The sequence below is a fragment of the Poromitra crassiceps genome (genome assembly GCF_964638095.1).
Source record: "Poromitra crassiceps genome assembly, chromosome: 18".
NCBI lineage: Eukaryota > Metazoa > Chordata > Actinopteri > Beryciformes > Melamphaidae > Poromitra > Poromitra crassiceps.
This window is the reverse complement of record NC_139636.1, coordinates 8,325,667-8,345,213: the sequence shown is the minus strand read 5'-3', so window position 1 is coordinate 8,345,213 and position 19,547 is coordinate 8,325,667. Positions and strand designations below refer to the sequence as shown.

Below are 19,547 nucleotides of genomic sequence, written 5' to 3'. Positions count from 1 at the left end.
TGCCTCGCGTGAGATCTGGGCCACTACACTCACTGATGGACAGGAGTCACTTTGTTCACAGCCAAATGCAGCAGCAGTAGAGAGAGTGATTTCCACTCCGAGCAGTCTAAGAAGCCCTGTTTGGAAGCACTTTGGATTTTGGTCAGTAGACACAGACAGCAAAATTGTGGAATCTGAGATAAAGTAGTGTGCAAACTACGTGGCTAAGCTAGTTAGCTTACCATTAGCCGCCTGTGGACCTACGGTGCTGAATAGAGACAAACCAGACTGCAGCAAGGCAAAGCACTATTCCTCCTCCTCACCCAACTTCACTATATTCCAAAGGCTCTATTGAGCTCAGTTTTTCACCTACCATGAAGATTCAACCAGATGAAACTAGACAATCTAACGAATGCAGTGGTATCAAGCTTCTCATGCTAGGCCCTCGGGAAGCTATTGCAATAACGCTCTGAATTTCATCTATTTTGGCGAGGGAAAAGCTATATGAATGAGCGCGATTAAATAAACTGTTACAGACATAATATTATATATAATATATATATTCGAAGGAATATGTATTTTTTAGAAGGAATATTCAAATATCATTTTTGACCAATTTTGACAGCACTAGTGCATGTGTAACTTACGCTTTGACGTCAGCAACATCTTGCGAGGTGCGAGTCAGGGTTCGGGAGCGCAGCCTCTCTCCGGCCTGCTGGATCTCCTGGAGGTTCCTCTCTACGTGAGGCAGCTCTGACACCGCTTCCGTCTCGGCAGCCAGCTGCTCCGCCTGCTGCAGCAGCTCCCCGAAGCCCTCGGCATCCATGACTCTGGAGAGAGAGGGGGAGAGGATGAGTGTTTGAATGAATGACTGATTACAGACAATGTATTTGAGTTATGTTCACACTGCAAGAGCTCACCAAAACCCACAGTGTCAAATGCTCTAACCCAAGGGTTTTCAAAGTCTGAGACTGTGAGGGCCTCCCCTCAGACAAAGCTTGGAAAAAGCCTGCCCCCCTTTAGTTTACTTGCTAGTTATGTTATTTGATCGCAGACACTCAATAAATCAGCCAAGATAGCCTGATATTGCTATTTGACATACTTCAGACTACACCAAACCAAATACATAAAAAAGCCTGTCTGAAGGCATTTATTTGTTTCTGACTGGGAAAATGGGAAAAACAGTAATACCGTATTTATTCACCAAAACTACTGTATATCTGAACTATCTCTTCACATTTAATGTAGGTTATTTTGATAACTAACGTAATAACTAAATGTAATGTTTTTTCACTTCTATTCATATTCACTGAGCCTCCCCTGAGACTGTTTGGACCCGCACTGCGGAGGCCCACTCCCCACTTTGAAAACCTCTGCTCTAGACCAGTGGTTCCTAACCTTTTTTATAGATTATTTGGGCAATTTTTGCCTTTATTGGATAGGACAATATATTGACAGGAAAGATGGGAGAGGGGATGAGAGAGAGGGGACGACATGTAGCAAAGAACCACGCATGCGTCGGTCGGATGTCAGGTCCCAGACAACTAGCCGATTCTCATCAAACTTTATCTTTTAAAACAATAAGCGCTCAGTCTGTGAAGCAACTAGGATTCCGATATGTTAAGTTTGTTCCATCTGACCCTACCGAAACCTTCAGATTGTAGAAATAAGGTGAGTGTATTGTCCGAAACAGATTTCCCCAAGTATTCAGAATGTAAGGTAAGAGGGCACTTACAGAGTCAACAGACAATCTGTCAAAGTATCTGAGGGTAAGAATGGAACCTAAGGGTTTGGATCTGTATGCACTTAGGCTACTATTGACTGCCTTCTCAGTGCCATCTCTGTTAGCCACCCATTCAAATTATGGTGAGCCAGCCAGGTCCTTTTTGCTGTAACGTAATCACCTGCGCAGGTCAGCAAGGCCAGACTAGTAAAAACAAAAACAACAACAGAAACATCTCTGACAGGAGGTCTGCAAATCCAAAGTGTCGCCATTGAAATAAACTCAAAACTTAACATATCTTATTTAGAATATTATACAGGATAGCAATCCGTATTGGTATTGACATTGTCATCTTTGACAGCTGACATAAACAGACTGAAAAAGAACGCGCGCGTGCCCACCCTTGGCTGTCAGTTATTTTAGCGTTAGCAGGACCATGCTAACATCTTGCCCTGCTAGTTAGAAACTCTCCTGTGACCGCGGCGTCAGATAGTTTTACAACTATTCAGCGTTAGTAAGAAGGCTGAAGTTTCTGTAGTCAGGGAAGAACAATTTAACCGCTAGTTAGCGCTAGCCCCTCTACTAGCATGCTACGTATTAGTTAGCTTGATGGCTAGTTAGCCCCGGCGGCTAACGGTCTCAGGGTGGTTCAGTGCTGTAATGTTAATATTTTGACGCATATTGTTGGAGACGGACTATGAAACAACTTACCTGATATCTAGGGCAGATATCTAAATACAGCCCGTCGTTCAGGTGAACACGTTACAGTTATTTATCGCTTATCCAGTTTTGTTTTGCAGTCAGACCATAGAGTCAGACATGCATTTGCCCCGGCACTTCTTGCAGAGACGCTGATTGGACGACACGCTGCCTCGTGCCGGATGTTGCTCTAGCTCGCTTTTTGCCAGGATGTTCTTTTTCTTCTTCTTCTGTTTAGTTTTCACTAATGACATTTTATATTATTTTTATGGAAAAATATATAATTTTCTTCAATAGCTTCCATGTCATGTGACTGAGTGACTCCATATCTATACAACATATTATTACTACAGTATAACTAGCACTAAAATCCAATAAAAAGAGGTGCCTCTCTGGAGCACCTTAGTGTCCACAAGCCTTTATTGGACATTGAGTAATTGATGACCTCTAGTGGAAACCAGTAGGAATTACATTGGACATTAATACAATTAAGGCAAGTGACGTTAGTGGCTGATATGAAAAAGTATTATTTTGAACTCAGATGGAACCCTGTGGTGATCCAATGTTAGCCTTCTTTGCCTTCCTGCAAGAGATTATTGATATGATTTAGAATCAGAATCAGAATAACTTTATTGATCCCTGGGGGGAAATTAAGTAATGCTACAGTTGCTCACACTCGGATAGGGAAGAATATAAACATAGAGACATTATACAAAGCATAGAATAGACCAAAACACACACACACACACACACACACACACACACACACACACACACACACACACACACACACACACACACACACACACACACACACACACCAAGAAAAAAACAGAATAGAATAGAATAGAATAGAATAGAATAGAATAGAATAGAATAGAATAGAATAGAATAGAATAGAATAGAATAGAATGGAGGTTAGGTAGCCTATATACACGAAAGTGTCACAAATGTGGGGCATTGTGTACTAGCCATCATTATAGCACATTAGCTCCACTTTGTTTCGCTGAGTCCTGCTCATCATCTGGCTCTTATATTTTTGAACCTTTTTGACAAGTGGCACCAATAAACGTAAATGTGAATTTGTGATTTATTATTCTCTTTATGGGATCAAATTAGCCTGGCTCCAGAAATTAGCCTGGCTCCAGACCTTCAAAGCCACACCCACTCCACAGTTGTGGATTTGGCTGTAAACAGCTTTATCCTCCAGGCTGTTATCCTCTTGAACCCGAACCCGCTGAACTCTCCCCTGCTCCCCACCACCGTCACCCACATCTCCCTGCTTCAAACTGAGCCCCCCCCCTTGATCCCCTCCTCCCCCTGTCCTTGCACCTAATGACTCCTTGCACTACTGCCATTATGCTAGAATATTTGCACAAATACCATGTGTGTATATACTCAAGCTGTTGAGCTTAGTATATATTAGATGTATTGTTTTTGCAACTGTTGCTGCCCCTTTCCATCACACAGGCTGCTACTGTATGTGCGATGTTCATGTTTATGTTTACTATACCAGTGGTTCTCAAATGGGGGTCCTCGAGAGGATTCCAGGGGGTCCCCAGCCAAAAGGGGGGTCATTTATTTATTATAATTCCATTCATAAGTAACACAATGACTATTTTGGTCATGGGTTTTATACACTTTCTGTAATAAAACATCTCTAAAGCATCAATCTTATTATCATATGGGGGACCGTGGGACAAAATCCTATGAAATGGGGGTCCGTGGTCTAATTTTGGTCAGTTTAGGGGGTCCTTCATGTGAAAACAATTGAGAACCACTGTACTATACTATGCTATTTGCACAAACACCTCAGATACATATACATAAGCCACCTCAGCCAAGTTTGTATTATGTTGTCGTTGATGTTGTTACTATTGTTTTTCTTGTTGGTATTGTGTCGCAGCACTTCCCCTACTTTCGTTATGTGCTTGCACATTGTTAATGACTATAACTTGAATTGAGAATCATTCCACTGTCCCCCCCGAGTTTAGTATTACTTACTGCTCCAGGTTAACCAGGTCATATGATATATGGGAAATAACAACTTTATGGTGTGTGGCTGAGGCACCAAACTCACCGGGGTCAAGGGAGTTCACTGCTATGAAAGTTAGTAAATGAATAGACTCACATTTAGATCTCTGTTTACTAAAACTATGATGTCTATACCTCAGATGAAAAGCTTTGACTCGCCATTTTTAAATTAGTAAGAAAAACAACTTCCTTTGTGTTGTTTGATTTGAAAATACTTGACTCTCTTCCTTCCCTATATTCCTCTCTGTTGCTGTGAGGCGACAGTGCACCACCGTGTTACAGGTAAACATCACTGGCATACGGTAGGTAGGCAATGATGGGCTAAAAGTCTCCATTGAAATTCTTTATACAATACAAATAGTGATAAAATAATTGTTTTTGTCCAAACACTCCTCCTCCTCGTTACGTCTTGTCTGACCACACGTCTCCTCCTGTCCCATGAATCACAAACGCTGAGGAAAAATGAAACTGCTCAGTTCTGTGGGCTGGATCCAGGCCAACAGTCTGCTGCTGCTTTATGTGGTTGAGTAGAATACAAAACCGCCATAGCTACATGATTATATATTAACATGTACATCTGTTCTGTCCGTTATACAAGAGATTGTTTACTACAGGAAACAGATCTCCAGCCTGGTTTCAGGGAGCTTATGGACATTGAGCTGACCTCAGCACGAGCTTCTCTTTAACTTGAGCCTTTGGACATAGAGGCCGGATGTATGAAGCTGTTATTGTTGCAAAACACCGGACAACTTCAATGTTGGGAATGACCTTATCAGAACATATTAGTCACACACCTGTGTCCTACATTTGAATTCACAGATTTCCAAATGTGCAAGTTAGTGTTTGGATGAATGGAACAGAAGCTGCAAATTTGTAATATATTTGCTCCAAAAGAACGGAAGGTATCGGTTGAGTAGCCTGCCGACTTTTAACTAACCAAATTAAATATATCTTAATACAGTATCAATATTGAAAGGTTTCCCTCCAGTTCGCTCATCTTCTCTCGCCCATAGACTCTATAATAAGACCACAAAGTCTGAAAAGAACATTTATTTACTAGCTTACAAATAAATTGCTGTCAAACTGCAGCAAATTGCAGGTTGACTAAATAGTAATTGCAAAGATGTTCAGAGCTTGCCATTAACTTTTCTGGTAAGGACACATAAAAACAGATCCAGGATAATCAGAAGTTGCTTGTCCAAATCATTGACAAGCCAACACGTTCCCCCAATCATACTATATGTTTCACTCTATGGTTTCACTCCAACATAGGACAATACTGCAGGCATCTGATAAAGCATTTCAGTTGTCTGACAAACAAGTTTACTTGTCGCCCGGACATGCCTTAGCCAACGTTCACACTATACGCCGAAGCAACGCTCAACCTGAGCTCAACCTACGCTGAACCCACAAGTTTCATTTCTGTAGTAAACAATCTCTTGTATAACGGACAGAACAGATGTACATGTTAATAATCACGTAGCTATGGGGGTTTGTATTCTACTCAACCACATAAAGCAGCAGCAGACTGTTGGCTTGGATCCAGCCCACAGAACTGAGCAGTTTCATTTCTCCTCAGTGTTTGTGATTCATGGGACAGGAGACGTGTGGTCAGGCAAGATGCAATGAGGAAGAGGAGTGTTTGGACAAAAACAATTATTTTATCACTATTTGTATTGTATAAAGAATTTCAATGGAGAGTCTTTTAGTCCATCATTGCCTACCTACAGTATGCCAGTGATGTTTACCTGTAACACGGTGGTAGTGTTCTTGCCTCGCACTCTCGCCTAACAGCAGACCTGGGGGCACTGGGGGTGTGTCTCCCCATGCATTCGGTGCCTTGTACCCCTAGGTGGGCTATCTCGTGAAAAGGGCCTTTCTGTGGAGTTTGCATGTTCTCCCCTGTGGTTCCTCTATAGAACATCAATATGGACCCCCACTAAAAACACGTAAGAAGATCGTTGCTTCTTGCCTGACCAGTGGCGGTTGGAAGAAGTTGGTCCCCGGGCGCTTAACTGCAGCTACCCACTGCTCCTGGCCAGCCTGTGGAGAAGGACGAGCCAGGATGGGAAAAGGTTGAGGACAAATTTCACTGCGCCTCTAAGCATGTGTGTCTAATCCGTATGTGCATGCACTGGTGCATTGTAACAAATTAAAACTGGGTTTGTCCGTCCTGTACCTTTTTTAATAACCTTATACACAGGCTACAAGTACAGTATAATTAGTATTCTGTACAATACATTTTCTAATTGCATTTTTGTATAGCCCGTAAATATTTTGATAAAATGTTATAATAAAGAATGAAAAGCCTACAATCTCTTGTTTTCTGACCCACTTTTAGAGCCTGACCTGCCAATTGGACACACCCGGCTACATTAACCAATGTTCTCTGTCATGAATGACTGACACAGAAACACAAGACAATGAGTGAAACTCTCACTGTACAAATTAGACCATTTCATGACATGAATATTCTAGTATCAAATTCATGAATCGGAATATAGTTACAAAACCTGTCTCTCGTGATTTGAAAAACTTTCAACTTTCATATCCGTCTGAATCTCTTCTACGTTTCCCTTGAACGCCTGAGGGAGATTTAACACTTGCAACATAATTGCTGTGTGTTTGATGGGCAAGATAATATGGTCCGAACGTATCGTTTTCTAGTCAGTGAAGACTACACCGAGCATCATTTGTAGAAGAAAACACCACAGTTGATTTCAGCCGGTTTATTTTATCCACAATTTTGGTATAAAAACAAAAAAATAATAAAAACCCATCAGCTTTAAAGATCAATGTTGTCACGTAAATAATCAAACTAATAATTCTGCCTGACCCCAGCTCCACCATTCACAATGACACACAGACACACACACGCACAGACACACACACAGAGACACACAGAGAGACACACACACACACACACACACACACACACACACACACACACCCTTTTAATCGGTCAAAACTCTATCTAAGTTGTCCTTTCTAAATGGGCTGGAGGTGCCACTGAGCAAATGCCACCACAGACAAACTGCTGGTCCCAGAGAAGCTGCTGGTCCCAAGCTGACCACCTAAAGAAAAGCTCTTAGCTGGCCCCCACTGCACAGATCAGGACCCAGCTGAGTTCCGCCTGCACAGATGAGGACCCCAGCTGAGTTCCAGGCTCCACGATGGTGGATCTCCGCAGGACAAGAGTCACAAAATGTGTTTTGGGAGTCCCTCAGTGAGAGTCCACCACTCCCTCAGTCCCAGCTCTACTTGAACTGGTTATCGATGAGCGTGCCCTTCATCTTGGCCTTCTTGACCTCCTCCAGCTCAGCCAGCTCCTGCAGCCTCTTCTTGCTCATGCCCTTCCTCTCCAGCTGCTTCTCGATCACTTTGGCATTCTGGGCGTACGAGTCGGCCACCTCCCGGGCCTCAATCTCCTCCTCCTCCTCGTCGATGGTGGAGACGGTGACCGAGCTGAACTTGCCCATGTCTTTGGTGCGCTTGGTCATCATGACGCGGACCTTCTTGGGAGCCTCGGGTGGCTTCTGGCTGTAGACGCTGGTGTTGCCGAAGCCCTGTCCGAACTTGACCACGGCTTCGTCCATGATGAAGGTGACCGGGGTGTTCTTCACCTGCAGGGGTGGAGAGAGAACAACAATGTCCTACTCAAGTAGAAGTACCGTTTGCTGATATCTATAATAAGGCGAGGGGTTGAGCACATGTACTGTCTGCGAGGCACGCTAGAAATGAAACGAGCGCACAAAACACACAATATTTCTAGTTTTACTTAAGGAGAAGTAAATGTACTGGTGTAAAAAAAAAAAAAAAGTACAGTAAAAGTTACTGTTTAAAAAAGTAAAGTATGATCTTTCCCATGTGATTCTAAAATGATGAGGCCAGAGTTAAAACTTAATTCTTTTAGTTGAAAAAAATAAGAAATTAGAAAATAAAGTTCACTGCCAGTCAGATTACTATTTTCTTCTTTGCTGACTGACTTGACAGTTCAGAGTGAATGGCTCCACAGCTGGCCAAAAATATCATCTTCATCATCTAGGCTAGAGGCTTAACGTTGGCTGTGATTTAAACTGCAGTGAAGTAACTACAATACTTCAATAAAAACGTAGGTGAACTCAAAATACTCAAAATACTACCATAACATTCACAAAAATAACGTTCCTCGGGTACTACAGTAACGTGAGGATCAGCTCACCTGGTGCTGGTAGAAGAGTAGCAGGCCGCACTTTCCGCACTTCTTGCGGTACTGCCTCTCGATGCCCTCGGCTCTCTTGATGTAAACGGTCTCGTCCTCCTCCACGTTGCAGAACTTGTGGGCATGTTTGCCCGCGTCGATCACCCGGGACTTGTCCCGAGGCCTCATGGGCAGCTTCTCCACCTGGCAGTCCAGCACCAACACCATCTGGCCGCACAGGCAGTAGTAGACGTGAAGCGGTTTCTCTCCGTCGTCGTACTCCTCTCTGTCTCTGGTGTCCGAGCACACCACGCTTCTAGAGACGACCTTCGGCATGATTTAGCCACTTAATATCAGTTAATGCTAGGCTGTTAAATGTTTTTCGTTTTTTTTGCTTCTAATGAATCACGGGAAGACTTGCCAACTTCAAATTTGTTCGTCAACACAAAAACGAAAAAAATACTTCCCGTGTACGTCACCGGGACGGTTCCTACCAGAAACAAAAGATGTCGCTTTTTCGTTCCGCCTGGTTGCTGGGAGAGTCTGGCAAACGAGACTAATTAGCTAGCATCACTGGTCTGTTCATGAAAACTCCTCTGCCTCAACATTTCATAATAATACTCACTGTAAGTAGGCCCATCCGCCCATGGCGTATTATATTGATTTCATCCTGGTCCTCTGGATCACAGTGAAATTAGACCCAGGATGGATCAGTTTCAGAGAGAGTCAGAGACTGACCTTCAGACACCTTGCAGCAAGCCAGGCCTGAACACCAACTGTCTAACACAATTAGACTTGACTTTCCCTGCTGTTCACTGGATTTGAACCAGCAACCTCCCCATCAAAACCCTGCTACTGTAACCTTCATACACTTTTATTGTGGTAGCCTCAACGCTAGACTCAGTCATTCTTCCTCCTGAAGCAGAGGCTAATATTGTGGTAAACATGACAGAGCAGGGAGAGTGGATGACATGCAGCAGAGGCAAGGGCCAGATTCAAACCAAAGCTGCTGCCTTAAACACCTGTTAAGCCACCTTCCATGCTTCGTTTTGTCCTAATGTATGAACAGAGGGGCACATGAACTCTTCACATTAAGGTGACGCGAGGTTACTTCAACTTCAAGTATCATTTCTTCTGTGGTGGCACCCTAAAACATTACTCATCCTAATGGGACACTTAATTTTTGTTGCTACAAACTAGTTCTCTCTACCATAGGCCCCAGCTTGATAAACTGATTCAATGTCAGGCAATGCCAGACTGTTTATACACACACACGTGTTTATGTGTTCAGTTAAGTGCAGGTTTGATGACATTTTAAAGTACAATGTTTTAATTTAGCTGATCAAGGCCTGTCATTTGATTGGAAATTCAGATTATGGACCATTTGCATTGTCAAAAACAGGCAGTGGTTTAGATCAGTGAAGTTAGCCATCACCCAAATGGACTCATCCACCATCTTCAAAACTGCTGTCATTAAAGTTAACTAGTGGGTGGGCTCTCTGACTATCCATTTGGGTGTTCATTTTGCTCTTGTATCCAGTTTAACCTACACAAATTCAAAACTGGAGTTGGGTGCTCACTGGTCACAGCATTGTCTTATTCCCACTTCACAATTTAAATTAATTAAGTTGGTAACCAAATTTCTCTTTTTAAATAGTATCTGATATATTGGGTTAACCTGGAAAGGAGACAGGGTTGTCAAGAGTGCAAAGAGTCCAAATACTTTAACTTTTTCCAAGAAGTTCCAAGCACACATCATAGAGGAAAATCAGTTTTTATTTTCACATTGAAATAAAGTACAAAAACATCTACTCTAAGGACAGTTGCAATTGCAATAAGGGCATCTTCATTGACAGCAGTCGGGTTGCGTCATGAAGGCAGGCAGGCCTCACTAACAGCAGCCGGTGTCGCACGTCTTCCCATCTTTGCACACGCAGCCGGAGGCACACTTCTGGCAGTCTTTTGGGCAGCATGTGCAGCAGCCTGCACAGAGAGAGACACAATCAACCTCCAGTCAGTGATGTCACTGAAGAGTGTACTTTTCATAGCAGGCATTTTGGTCATGGCAGGGTAAACACAGGTGTAACTAATAATGGTCCCACTGCATTTAGGTGTCCAGTCCAATGAGTCAGCATGCACAATAGGCCTACCAGGGAATGAGGTCAGTTACACCTATGTTTACAATTTTGAGGCCAAGACATTTCAATGTCACTTGGTAGGCTATCCAAAGTTTTGTATTGGCTATTGTTAAGTTTGACATAATGCTGACAGGGGAGACAGGAGTCTTCTTTAAACCCAGGTTGATGGACGACTAAAGGGCAACAACATGAGACTAAGTGGATTAGGCTCCACTTCCAGACCATCTGCGGGTTACCATGAGATGTCAGAAAGCAATTATCCAGTAGGCTAAAAAAACACAGCATGAAAAATGTGCCAAAACCTACTTTTCTTGCAGGTGGTGCATGCGCAGTTAGTGCAGGTGCAGGATGCGCCGCATTTGCAGCTTCCAGCTAGAAACGACAAAAACAAGTACAAAGGTCAGTTCTCCAGTCCACATCACAAACAAACTAAACCACAGCTACAAACAAACAAACTAGAGATAAAACTCACTCTTGGCGCAGTCGCAAGGGTCCATGTTTCAGCAGGTGTGTCGTCGTCTGTCTTGAGAGAGGAAGCCGGTGTGTGGTGAGTCTGTCTCGAGTGTGTTGTTGTCTATCGGTGGAGGGAGAGGCTCGTTTTATAGAGCGATCGAGGAAACGGGACCGGGTGCAAACGGTCAGGCGCTCACGTCGCTGATTACAAGCGGCTTGTGCACACGACCTGAGGCACGAGCAGGAGGAGGGAGCGCACATTCCCAGTGTGGAGTTGGCGTTTTTGTCATGCAAATTAGATACGACCCCCCCCCCCCCCCCCACACACACACACACACACACACACACACACACACACACACACACACACACACACACACACACACACACACACACACAGGAGTTCCTAATTCTTGACACTTTTATGGGGAAAACAAGATTACCTGGTTAACTGGTTAACACAGGTTACTGGTTAACACTGGTTAACACAGGTTAACACAGGTTAACAGAACACACCGATTGGTTGCAAATATTTACGAAATAAACGTAGGTTATCGGTTATTATATAGGTCGCGATAGCCTAATTGTGGTCTGCAGGGAAATAAAATGGCCTGTTGAAATTCATATTATAATCTCGTGAGGGATAATAAAGTGTTTTCAGTCTCTATAGCTTAATAGGCTGATTCCAGATGCTTCCAGAAGAACCGGGGACTTTTTTGTTTTTACCAACAGTCATTCCTCTCTGTCACTGTTTGCACACTACACACCGTGGATGTGGTGCACACGCTCTCTTCCGGGACAGCCCCCCCTCCTCCCCCGCCCCGTCTCTGCACTCGGCCGCTACACCAAGCGCTCGTGAGCAACCGAAAGTAAGTAAAGCTTGGCTTGTATGACAATATGCTGCATTCAAGTGCAGAGTGCAGACACGCTTGAATGCTTCCTTCACGGTTCCTACTAGGCCTATTACAACCAGGGTGCTCGGAAATCGGAGCTTGTGATGAGCACGTGAAGGCAGCAACAGTCATTTTTGCGCCCGCCACTGTGCCACATATCCGACCGCTTGACCAGCGAACCTTGGGTGATTTTCCACTAGTCAGACTATCAGAGAGTAATGACATTATGTCATGAGCTGAGTCATTGTCATCAGGAAACTATGGAATACAGAATAGAATCGTGTGCAGGTTATGGGCTGGAAAATAGCCTATTATATTTTGATATTACTGTCTTTCAGAGGCTGTGGCAGGCTTATTTTTTAAAGCTAGCTTGATGATGCTTTTTGACGAGTTTTACTATGAAACTATAGCATAACTTTTAGATTTAGAATGTCAATTACAAAATATAATTTAATTTAATGTAATTTCACATGCACACTGTCTTCACTTGCTCAAACAGCAGTTTAATATACAACGTTTCCGGTACAAGACCTTTTTCAAGTATGAAAATATTGAAATATTGAAAAAGGTCTTGTAGCCTACTGAAACGTTGTATATCAAACTCCTGTTTGAGCAAGTGAAGACAGTGTGCGGGTGTCCCTTCCTCTTCTAAGTGCATCTTCTCCACCTACGCATCTGCCACAATTCTCAGGTGTGCAAGAGTCTTTGGATGTCATTTCACATAACATCCACATTTATTTTTGGCCCACGGCCATCAATCCAGATTAATTCTGGTCCTTCATAGGAAAGAATAATTTGGGCACCTCTGCTGTAATGTAATGGATCCCGAACGTTTTTGGCTTCGGTAGCTACCCCCTCCTTTCCCTGGCTGATTTCTGAATCCAAGTTCCTCATCAGTTATGTAACCACAGTGACAAGTTTACATTATACATTAGTCAACTATAACTGACCAGGCTAATTTTTTAACAAAAAGAAGAACTGAAATTATCGTGAGAAAAAGAAAAACTAAAATGACCTCATTCCAGTGTCTTTAGTCTTCTATGACAGTAAACTGATTATCTTTGGGTTTGGACTGTTGGTCGGGACAAAAGAAAACATTTGAGGATGTCACCTTGAACTTTGGGGGAAAAGTGATACACTTTTTTGTTTGGCCATTTTATGACATTTCATAGAGACCAAAAGACTAACCGATTAGTTGAAAATAATCAACAACAGATTAATTGATAATGAAAATAATCATTTCATTCGTACCGTACTCAGCATTGGTACCGTGTCCCACGTTGTCCCACACAAACATACTCTTTGTCCTACATTTGGTTTGTTGGGATCTGCTCACCCTATCCTATCCTGTCCTGTCCTATCATCTCCCCCAGGTTGGGAACCACTGAGGGTAACCAGGACGGGCCAGAGGACCGACCCTTACACACTGCAGATGACAGGGAGCAATCTGGACCTGTATCCTCCAGGTTAGAAATATGTCAAAGATTACGTGCATTGTCAACGATTGTGCTTCTCTCGACAGCTCCTCTCATAAAAAATCAGCATAGCAAAACCTAGCTGGCAAGCATCATTAGCTTTAGCACCTTAAATGAGATAAACTAACATCGTGTAGCCTACCTTTAGTGGAAATAAGTTACTATTCGATCACTTCAAACAGCTTCAAAACAGGCATCGGCTACAACTAATAAACTCAACTATAATCACTTCCATATGACTGAACAGATGTCAAAACTTTTGACCAACTTAAAAAGACAGCAGCAGCTTGTGAAAGAGATTCCACCTAATGGAGAAGGTATGTGCTTACACCTCAGTTTATCAGTGTTCATCCAAAAAAAAAAAAAAAAAAAAACTTTTCCAACAGGTTGAACAAAATGGGGTTTCTCTCTGTGTGGACCCTCATGTCATGCGTCTCTCAAAATGCCCTTTATCACTAAAACGTTATTTGAATTGTCATGTGTAAACTTAAAAGTCACATATTCTACACTTTCCAGTGTTTGATTTGATATGTCCATTACAAATTGTTTATGTGTTGTCCACTGACCTATATTACAATCAATGGTGTTGTCATGTAATAAAAACACACTCGAATCCACGTTTACACATTCATTTCCCAGCATCTCTCTCTGAGCCTAGAACAGTAAAGACGAAGCCATAAGCCATAATTGTGTAAAATCGATATTTATTTTCCAGTTTAATTTTATGGACTACAGCTGCCTGGTGGAAGCATCTTGCTTTGGTTTGTCTGTTGATTTGAAGGGGCTGTGACATTTACATCTGGTTTTTAAATGCGACCTGTATCCAGATACGTTATCTGGATAATGGTCGCATTTAAAAAAACAGGCGTAAATAGGATGAAAGAGATCTGGACACAATGTGAGCCAGACTACCTCCAGATGTGGTCAGGCAGATCTGATCACATCCTGATCACGCATGCATTAACATGAATTTTTCCTTATCCAGATAACATCCAGATAACTTATCCGGATACAGCTCACATTTAAAAAAAACAGGTGTAAATGGGGTGTGACAGAAGGCGGGTCCATAGAGCTCAACACTTACGTGACATCACCTTGGGTTCGAATTTCAAAAGAGAATTTCACAATGTTATCTTTCTTTCTTTTTATACCTTTACTTATACAGGGGTGAATGAGTTACAATAAAACATTTATAAAAGTTACAAAATTACAAACAGACAAATATAGACAATCAAAACAAGATGATAAAGGCACATGATGTAAAACAAGAGCACTCCCCAAGCAGGGTACCATCAAGGGGCACTCTAGTCTAAATGACTCTAAAGAGACCAATCGCTCCATTTTTAGAGTGTCCTGACGCGTGAGCGTGTTCGACAACTTGTATCATTGAAACTGAGAAGCGAGGACAGATTTGAAGGACGCTTGTCAGGTTAGGGCTTTATAAATGACTAAAAGACACTTATAGAGCCTTGTGGCTTCTACAGGAACATACTGTATACCATCTTTTCACACCTAGCTCGCCTGTGGTAAGTCTACCTTGGGTGGTTACGCGACATTATGGCTAATAATCTAAATCTCATTGCAGAATATGAACAGAATGTTGAATATGAATGTGTCACATGACTGTTGAGCTGACTATGTAGCTGCAGAGGACATATACTGTAGGAGAGGAAACAGTGGAAATCAGAGAAGAAGAACGTGGAAGTGAGATGTTGCCCTCTGCTGTCTCGTCTCAGCGCTGTTTACTTTCTCCTCTGTCTTTCACTACCAGTGTGTTTCTACTTTTATTCAATTAAGAAATTCTGCACTTTTTCCACGGTGTCACCTCTATACTCTCTCTCTCTCTCTCTCTCTCTCTCTCTCTCTCTCTCTCTCTCTCTCTCTCTCTCTCTCTCTCTCTCTCTATGGATGTGGTGGCAGGTCTTTATTTGATGGGTTTGTCAGAACAATATACAGAAATTAGGTGCTTTGACAAAAGTACTGTTAAACATAACAGTATCATATCAGTAGAGGTGACCATTCTCATACACATAAATAATACACGATACTCTCATCTATTATCTTGAAAAGATGAAAAAAAAAGATAAAAGTAAATATGGCGTGATAAGCAACACATAAAACATCAATATACCAACTTACTAAGATGCTGTGAGAACACGAGAAACAATGTTTTTGAAATTGGAACATTTCCACTCAGACAGTTAGCTGCAGTCATTCTTGTTTGGTGCCGTTTTAATAATTTAGACTTTTCAGGTAATCAGCCACGTACATGACCCTCTTGACCAGGTTTCCTCCGTGAACGTTTGGCTTGGCTTTCGCAAAGACAAGAGCTAGATAGAGAGAGAGAGAGAGGGAGGGGGGCAGAGATGGTTGAAATTGGCAGAGAGAGAGAGCGAGAGAGAGAGAGAAGGTGTAAAATTAAAACATTGATAATGCAATTTGACAGTGGAGGTTGATATGGGTGGAATAATACATTCAAAATATCTGCATTCTCTGCCTCCTGGTGCATCTGTGCTTGTTTATGCAGTTCATACAAAAGAGAAGCCTATGTTTCGGTGATATTTCAGCTTGGTAGAGCTCGACAATAGAAGCTAATGTACACCTTCTGTTTCTTCAGGTGTGTAGGAGGAGAAGTCCATAGGCAAGAGAATCAGCGTGCACATACAGGAGGAGTGTGACCCCACTATGAGGAACAGCATGGCTTGTGCTGAGGAAGAACTCTACCACCTCAACACCATCATTGGTAAGTATAGCAAATAGGGCTAGACTTAAAAAAAATGGCAAACCACCGAGGCACGGCAGAAATGAGCGCCGCCAGTTGAGCGGGCGAGCCCACGCTGCCGGCGAGCATGCGCAGCATGCAAGGCAGCGAGGGACACTAGAAAGGAATATATATCGATACGTCATTGCGTGTATGTGAATGTGTATTTGTCTTATGGCTGTCACGATATCAGATTTTCACTACACGATTATCCTGGCCAAAATCATTCACAATAACGATATTATTGCAATATCTATAGGACGGTTTCACTGGAATTCTGTTGCTAGGGAACACTTTGGACCCAAACACACGTGTGTGTGTGTGTGTGTGTGTGTGTGTGTGTGTGTGTGTGTGTGTGTGTGTGTGTGTGTGTGTGTGTGTGTGTGTGTGTGTGTGTGTGTGTGTGTGTGTGTGTGTGTGTGTGTGTGTGTGTGTGTGTGTGTGTGTGGAGCATTAGGGGAGGGAGACAAAGCGACAACGGAAAGATTATTTACACAATATTCTCATGATAGTATTATGAACACAATATCACGAGTGTGTGTTGCACTTCTTACCCGTGTTGGTTTTGGCGATAAAAATGCAATAGGTTTCGTTATCCGGTGGAGTTTTGAAGGTTTTCATGTGCATGGTACCGTCTTCAGTATAGTAGTCGCGCACCATCGTGCACTTGACTCCGCCCACTTTCGGCCCATTCGTGAACAGAGACCCCCGGTCAGAACTGATCAGGACTTTCACCTCGTCGGCCTGCGTAGGAAACAATGCCACAAGCTCATGAAAATCCTGCAATTTCAAAGGAACAGTTCACCCAAAAATTAAAATTCTGTCATCATCTAAGGTGACTTCAGGTTACATGGGACATAAGGTATTATGGGACACTTTAACTATACAGGGTATATTTTCATGCCTGATGAGTGAAAATAAAAACTTTTTTTTGCTGAGCCCTACCTGTGAAACGACACAATCAAAATTGCATGCCCTCATTGGAGTGACATCACAAGAGAGCTTCATGCCTTCATGCCCGTGACATCACAAGTAAGCTTCATGCCCTCATTGGTGTGACATCACAAGAAAGCTTCCACAAGGCGGACATTCAAAAAGTGTCCCGTATAACCTGAAGTCACCCTACTCACCCTCATGCAGGTCGAAACACAACTTGAGAGAAAACCAGTGACCATTGACCATGAGTAGATGATGACAACATTTTCATTTTTGGGTGAAATGTCACACAAATTTAAAAGAAAGCAATCACAGGGAATACAAGTGGACCACCAAACCCTTTACAAGGATACAAGTGGACCACCAGGTCCTTTACTGTATAACCTACAAGGATACAAGTGGACCACCAGGTCCTTTACTGTATAACCTACAAGGATACAAGTGGACCACCAAGTCCTTTACTGTATAACCTACAAGGATACAAGTGGACCACCAAGCCCTTTACTGTATAACCTACAAGGATACAAGTGGACCACCAAGCCCTTTACTGTATAACCTACAAGGATACAAGGATGCCACACTTTTATTCTCAACCTTTAAAGGAACAGCTCACCCTAAAATCCAAAATACATATATTCTCTCTCACCTGTAGTGCTATTTATTCATCTATATCGTTTTGTGATAGTTGCCTGAGTTTTGGAGATATCGGCCGCAGAGTTTCTGCCTTCTCTCCAATACAATGGAACTGGATGGCACTCGGCTTGTGGCACTCAAAGTGCTAAAGAAATGCATTTGATCAACTCAACAGCAAACATCTCTTTCCAGAAATCATGAGCCCGTTACTCAAGATAATCCACAGACCTTGTTATGAGCAGTTTCATGGAGGAACTATTTTCTTTTGACCGAACTACACCCGCTAGCTGCTGGCTAGTTCCTACATGAGACTGCAAAAGAAAAGAGTTCCTACATGAAACTGCTCACAATCTTCCAAAGAAAAGGACAAAAAAAAAAGTTTGATGGTATTCGACCAATCACGGAATCTCGGAAACATAACCAAGGAAGGTGATTGGGGGAAATGAGCAGATATTCCACCTTATTTTGACCGGACATCCTGCATTATTTGACCAACTTTGAGAGCTGCAAAGTACAGATGGGTAGGCGGGAGCATTTGTAAACGCCAACGCCAACGCGTCTGTCTTGAGAGATGTGCACAGTGTCCGTCTGAACTACAAAACACATCCGCAAACGTCCCTGAGGCTGTCAGTCTTCTCTCTCCTCCTATCTCTTCGGTTCATCCACATTCCAGTCATGGCTTGTCGTAAAAGGCCTAAAGGGCTCAAAATAGCAGCCTGTCCTGTAAAGTGGTCTGACAGTTAACATGGCTGCTCTCACACAGGGATTCACAGCAAATTTTCCAGTGCTAACAAGATTTGTATTTTATTTTATTTTATTTTATTTTATTTTATTTTATTTTATTTTATTTTATTTTATTATGTTTTTATTGATTTATTGATTTATTTTTTATTTATTTTGGGCGTCCGGTTAGTGTAGCAGTAGATTCCCTGCAGTGCGTACCAACACGAGGGTCACAGGTTCGCGCCCTCATGTTACCTCCGGCTTGATTGGGCGTCCTTACAGGCACGATTGGCTGTGTCTGCAGGTGGGAAGCCAGATCGAGGGTATGTGTCCTGGTAGCTGCACTAGCGCCTCCTCTGGTCGGTCGGGGCGCCTGTTTGGGGCGGAAGGGAACTGGTGGGAATAGTGTGAACGTGCTACGTCTTGCCGGTGAATCTCCCGGCTGGCAGCTGCGCAGAGGAAGCATGGTGCTAGTCTACGGCTCTCCCCAGATCAGCAGAGGGGGTGGAGCAGCAACCGGGGCAGCAGGGGGAAATTGGCCAAGTACAATTGGGGAGAAAATGGGGCGAAAATCTGATTTTTTAAAAATAATAATAATAAAAAAAATGTTTTGTTGTTGTTACCAATTAACTCTGATGGGTGTGGACTTACACAAACCGATAGTCGATATCTATACTCTCAGATTGAAATCAACTGAAGATTTTGCAGGGATAGGGGTTCAGCGTCTCTTTACCCATTATTCTATCTTAACGCCCTTGCCCAAACAATGTTGACATAATGATCAAACACAAAGAATTCATTCACATTGCATACACAGTTATTGGGCCATATCTTACGCCCAGTGCAAGTGCTAGGGCAAGTGCTAGCGTTATCTTTGCTAGTTTTTAGCACTCAAAATATTTTCTCTTCTTCTTTTAATT

At 42.7% G+C, this 19,547-nt stretch overlaps 4 protein-coding genes across 5 annotated transcripts in view; all 4 read right to left on the bottom strand.

Moving 5' to 3' along the window:
* nup93 (nucleoporin 93) overlaps positions 1–2,537 on the bottom strand; it is a 44,864-nt gene extending 42,327 nt beyond the window's left edge. For both annotated transcript variants that reach the window (XM_083654202.1, XM_083654203.1), the window contains exons 1-2: positions 2,414–2,537; positions 627–809 (exon numbers count right to left, since the gene is read on the bottom strand). In XM_083654202.1, coding sequence (XP_083510328.1) covers positions 627–805 — 179 coding nt within the window. In that variant the 5' untranslated portion in view covers positions 806–809; positions 2,414–2,537. The remainder of the gene's footprint in view (positions 1–626; positions 810–2,413) is intronic.
* Positions 2,538–7,155: 4,618 nt separating this feature from the next.
* steep1 (STING1 ER exit protein 1) lies at positions 7,156–9,059 on the bottom strand. The gene is made up of 2 exons (XM_083654358.1): positions 8,637–9,059; positions 7,156–8,058 (listed from the first exon to the last, which is right to left on the bottom strand). The coding sequence occupies exons 1-2, from the start codon at positions 8,949–8,951 to the stop codon at positions 7,693–7,695; spliced, it is 681 nt and encodes a 226-aa protein (XP_083510484.1). The 5' UTR covers positions 8,952–9,059; the 3' UTR covers positions 7,156–7,692.
* Positions 9,060–10,373: 1,314 nt separating this feature from the next.
* On the bottom strand, positions 10,374–11,382 carry mt2 (metallothionein 2). Its single transcript, XM_083654608.1, has 3 exons — positions 11,226–11,382; positions 11,060–11,125; positions 10,374–10,598 (listed from the first exon to the last, which is right to left on the bottom strand). The coding sequence occupies exons 1-3, from the start codon at positions 11,248–11,250 to the stop codon at positions 10,507–10,509; spliced, it is 183 nt and encodes a 60-aa protein (XP_083510734.1). The 5' UTR covers positions 11,251–11,382; the 3' UTR covers positions 10,374–10,506.
* A 3,974-nt stretch (positions 11,383–15,356) lies between these two features.
* LOC310792584 (profilin-2-like) overlaps positions 15,357–19,547 on the bottom strand; it is a 5,328-nt gene continuing 1,137 nt past the window's right edge. Inside the window, exons 3-4 of the mRNA XM_083654293.1 lie at positions 16,890–17,079; positions 15,357–15,904 (exon numbers count right to left, since the gene is read on the bottom strand). Of these exons, the coding sequence (XP_083510419.1) occupies positions 15,807–15,904; positions 16,890–17,079 (288 nt within the window). The 3' untranslated portion in view covers positions 15,357–15,806. The remainder of the gene's footprint in view (positions 15,905–16,889; positions 17,080–19,547) is intronic.